The 5,000-nt window shown below is 41.7% G+C and overlaps 1 protein-coding gene across 2 annotated transcripts in view; it reads right to left on the bottom strand.

Annotated features, from left to right (window-relative positions):
• The window catches only part of LOC125036590 (cytochrome P450 2U1-like), a 14,978-nt gene that overhangs the window by 5,768 nt on the left and 4,210 nt on the right, over positions 1 to 5,000 (bottom strand). The window contains exons 2-5 of one of the 2 annotated variants that reach the window (XM_047629310.1): positions 4,266 to 4,462; positions 2,910 to 3,073; positions 2,399 to 2,538; positions 379 to 569 (exon numbers count right to left, since the gene is read on the bottom strand). In XM_047629310.1, coding sequence (XP_047485266.1) covers positions 379 to 569; positions 2,399 to 2,538; positions 2,910 to 3,073; positions 4,266 to 4,429 — 659 coding nt within the window. In that variant the 5' untranslated portion in view covers positions 4,430 to 4,462. Of the gene's footprint in view, positions 1 to 378; positions 570 to 2,398; positions 2,539 to 2,909; positions 3,074 to 4,265; positions 4,479 to 5,000 lie in introns of both variants that reach the window. The other variant, XM_047629311.1, reaches the window with a different exon arrangement.

Here is a 5,000-nt window from a genome sequence, read left to right as displayed (position 1 = left end):
TAAAATTATTAGGATGTTACATTTCGGGGAGAGCCTTCTGACAAGAAACATAAGGATTTTACTAAGAGTTTAAAGGATATATACGCCATGCTCCAAGACGCTTTCTAAAGTTTAGGTAATGAGCAGTAAAATGAACTAACTAGTAATAAAAGTAACATAAAAGGATAGAAATGTAAATAAAACAGATTTGCTGACAGGTTTACCAAGAAGCTGCCTTGTTCCACCGGCGTAAATAAAAAGTCATGAATATATAAGAGTAAATCGACCTGTAAAAGCTACAAATCTAAATACAGTCGACCTATAGGAGATATAAACGTAAATACAATCGACCCGTTGGATATAAAGATAAATACAATGGGCCTGTAATCCACCACATACTGGATCATCGGCGTGTAGTTCAAGAAGCCGCCTTGTTCCACCAGCGTGAGAGACATCTCGAGCGAGTCGACGATCCAGCGGAGGTTCTTGTCGCCCATCGGAAACCGCTCGCCCACGAACATGTGCCACACGATGTTAAGGACGGAGGTGGCTAGGTCGTAGTGCAGGTTATAGGGTTGGCCGACCTTTTTCTGGTGGAGGGATAAACGAGCTCGTTTAAGGGCTAATGGCTGTGCAGTTTGTAAGACGTCTTTGTTTTTTTCGGATTTGAGCGTGTGTGCATTTTTATTTCTTCTTAAATTGACTGAGACTGACAGACACACTAAAAGGGAGAGAGGAACGGACAGACTGAATGAGAGAGTGAGAGAGAGAGAGAGAGAGAGAGAGAGAGAGAGAGAGAGAGAGAGAGAGAGAGAGAGAGAGAGAGAGAGAGAGAGAAGAGAGAGAGAGAGAGAGAGAGAGAGAGAGAGAGAGAGAGAGAGAGAGAGAGAGAGAGAGAGTGAGAGAGAGAGAGAGAGAGAGAGAGAGAGAGAGAGAGAGAGAGAGAGAGAGAGAGAGGGGGGGGTGAGAGGAGAGAGAGAGAGAGAGAGAGGAGAGAGAGAGAGAGAGAGAGAGAGAGAGAGAGAGGAGAGGAGAGAGAGAGAGAGGAGAGGGAGAGGGAGAGGGAGAGGAGAGAGAGAGAGAGAGAGAGAGAGAGAGAGAGAGAGAGAGAGAGAGACGGACAGACAGGCAGACAGACAGAATGAAAACCAGACACAAAGTGAAAGAGACAGACAGAATGAAAACCAGACAAACAGTGAAAGAGACAGACAAACAGTCAGACCGAAACAAAGAAAGTCGGAGAGACAGAAACAAAGAAAGCCAAAGAGTGAGAGGCAGTAATAGGGTGAGAGTCTGAGATTGCGTATGCGAGAAAAGTGTACGAGACAATATGATAAGAGGATTTTTTTGAGTGAAAAAAGAGCGACTACTTGTGCCGTATGTAAGAAAGAAAGTGTTCGTATGTGAGGGAGAAGGAGAAAGTAATTTTGCTTGCGAGAGATAATGAAAGAGGATTTGTATCAGACCTTTCAGTAATAATAAGCAATGCGGAAGAAGTCTGATTAAGCGGATGAGTGCGACGTATAATGCGAGGATTAATTAAATAGATTAATGTTACAGCTCAATGCTACAAGTTGTGACACATTTCTGTACAATAATTAGTGCCCTAACTTCATTACAGTGACCTAACTTCATTTTAGTGAACGCCGCGTTTCATTTGTTACCAAACAAAAGTACCTAGTGAAGTCTTGCCATTAGGGAGAGAGACGGACATCGCTACGGGTGGTTAAGCCGCGCGTAATGGCTGGGCAGTTAGAGAGAGAGAGAGAGAGACAGAGAGAGAGAGAGAGAGAGAGAGAGAGAGAGAGAGAGAGAGAGAGAGAGAGAGAGAGAGAGAGAGAGAGAGAGAGAGAGAAAGGGAGGGAAGGAGAGGGGGATTTGCGTGTGTAGAAACTTACTTGAATATGTCTGTGATATGTGTTTTATATATATATATATTATATATATCAGTATATGTGTATTAGTGTGTGTGTGTGTGTGTGTGTGTGTGTGTGTGTGTGTGTGTGTGTGTGTGTGTGTGTGTGTGTGTGTGTATGCACATCCACATGTATGTGAACTACACCTGACGTTACTTGACCGATCAATGGTCAGCGCCCGTCCTGACTTACATCGTCATGAGCTCTTCGATTCCAACTCCGGTCAAAGAAGAAGAGGCAAGGTAAGCTCGTTTGGCGGGTGGTAGTTAAGTAATTAAATCCTGAGTCAGACTTACCGACTCACGGCTGACCAGTCTGAACTTAGCAGTCTTAAATTCAGCTAGGGTCCTAGCGCGGTCCCAAAAACTTTGCTTTGTATTTTCCTGTTCTACATATGCCCTATGACAGTGTTTGCCTGTGAATAGTATGCCTGTGCAGTTTCTGAGAATGGTAAAAATCTGTCTCTCTATTCAGCATAAGAAAAGGGACCCCTTTACACATGCCTCCATGGCCTCCAGGAAATCGTGCAGCTCCCTGTTCACGTACTGCTCCACCGATCGCTTGCCCATCCCGAAGTCCCTGAGCACGTGGAGGGTGAAGCGACGGGAGTCTCTCCACACGCGGTCCTCTGCGTCTGCGATGCCTGGCGAGGAGAGGGAAGGTGTACCATAAGACAAGAGATAATGACAGAAAAAAAAAAAAAAAAACTTTGTTCGTGAATCGTTTTCTAATGCCGGTTGATGGAACAAAGGGAGGGATAAATATCTACTGGCATACATAATGATGTCAAGTTAGCGGGACAAGTTTATGTTTCTCTTTCTCAAATCGAATAGAAAGAAGGGTCGGTCCGAGAGAGCCATTTCCAAAAGTAATGACTTTGGTTAGACAAAAATAGGACGCAAAAAAAAATGGCAAGGGATTTCGCGCTACCGGTCGATGTTCTCTTCAACCCCAACGTGTCTTAGAGTGGTTGAAGAAAGAAAAAATAATAATATAAGATCTGCACACATTTACCTTTCCCGCCCATGATGAAACTAAGGACGGTGCCCCTGGGACGATGATTGAACATGTCCCCTTGCCTGACGAAAGCCTGAGTCAGCCAGTGCGAGGAGTTGAGCACGACCACCCGACGGAGGCCCAACTGCACGCTGTAGAGGGGCCCATACTCGTCCGCCAGCCTAGGTTTGGAAGGAGCGGGAGGAGAGGAAGTTAATCTGGTGGATCTGGAATTACTCGAAGATATCTGAGAGTAGTCGGCGGGATATAATATTAATGGAATCTGTCTAAATTGGATGAGTTGTATCTAAAATGAATCTAAGGCATTAGTCCGAGAAAACCCTAATTCGTCAAAAGCCGTGGTTCTCGTTTTTTGGTATTATTGCTCCCGGTAAATTACCCTTGCCCCGTCACATTCAGTTATGTGGAATTAAAAGAAAATAAAAATATTGAAATATGTAATTTCCAATGTATTTTATATGTAAGAAATACATTTTTGTCTTTAACAAAAAAAAAAATCAAAGCATTATTTCCTCGGTAACTGATAGAAATAGACATCACTGCTGCATTATTATTGATGAATATGACATTGACTGACCCTTAATGAAATATGACAACAGGGGTCTGCAGAGGATAGTGAACAACGCATCGCATTCTTCCCAAAAACTGTTACTTTCATAATGTACCTCTTTACCCCCTCCTCAAACGTCTTCCTTACCCCCCCCCCCCCTGCGATAATTACCCCCAATTCAAGAACCACAATCAATCCATAACATGAATCCATCGTATGCGCGGTGAATCTAATGCATGACTTCAGTGAACCCAAATCTAAAGATGAAATTATCATACGAGTATACATCAAATAAGATTTAAGAAGCGGAACATGTGAGACTGGTCCGACACCGCAAATAACTTATTTGATGTAATATGAAATGAAAGTCACTAAGATTAATCGGTCACAAGATGAGATGACATCCTGAATTCGTAAACTAATTTACATTATATGTATATATGTTTATATATATATGTGTGTGTGTGTGTGTGTGTGTGTGTGTGTGTATGTGTGTGTGTGTGTATGTGTGTGTATGTGTGTGTATGTGTGTGTGTGTGTGTGTGTGTGTGTGTGTGTGTGTGTGTGTGTGTGTGTGTGTGTGTGTGTGTGTGTGTGTGTGTGTGTGTGTGTGTGTGTGTGTGTGTGTGTGTGTGTGTGTGAACAAACATCATATTTACAGTTATGTTTAGATGAATAGTCGTATTTATTGTTATAAATACTCGTGTATTTGCGTGTACATGTATGTATGCACGTATGTATGCATGTGTGTATATATTCGTCCCTACGTATATATTTATATGTAAAAACAGACCCATCCTCACCTGCCAAAGAAGCGAATCGAATCCTCCCACAGCAGGTCGAACAGGTTTCCAACAAGTGGAAGGCCCTTTGGTCCTGGGGGCATGCCGCGGGAGTCGGGCTGGTTGAACATCATGTACAGCAGGAACGCCACCAACCCCAGCAGGATGAGCGTGAGCCAGGACATGGTGATGGCGACTCGGGTCCTGCGTGTGGCTCTCTGTTGAGCATGGAGGCTGTTACGTGGAGAATTCGGCTGTTATTTGCCCTGGACGTTTCGTGATCACGGTTTACAAAACGCCTCGTTTGGTTATTAGTATTGTTTATGTAATTATGATCAGAATTATTTATTTTATTATTATTATTAATGTCATATCGTTATTGTTATCATTATTATTCATATGATTACCATTTTTATCATTTTCATCATAATTATCATTATTTTCGCTAATATTATTACTATTACTATCATCATCATCATCATCATCATCATCATTATCATTATTAACAACATTATTACTATCATTGCTATTATTGTTATTGTTAGTATAACCGCTATTATTTCCATTATCATTAGTAGTAGTAGTTGTAGTAGTAGTACTATTGTTGTTATTATCATTATTATTGCTATTGTTATTTTCGCCATGATAATCATCATTACTATAATCATTGTTACTGCAATCATTATTCTTATTATCATAATTATTGGTATTATCATCAATATCATTATCATCGTTACCATCATCATTATTATCAGT

Source organism: Penaeus chinensis, chromosome 21 (assembly GCF_019202785.1).
Source record: "Penaeus chinensis breed Huanghai No. 1 chromosome 21, ASM1920278v2, whole genome shotgun sequence".
NCBI classification, from domain to species: domain Eukaryota; kingdom Metazoa; phylum Arthropoda; class Malacostraca; order Decapoda; family Penaeidae; genus Penaeus; species Penaeus chinensis.
This window is presented reverse-complemented; position numbering and strand designations above follow the sequence as displayed.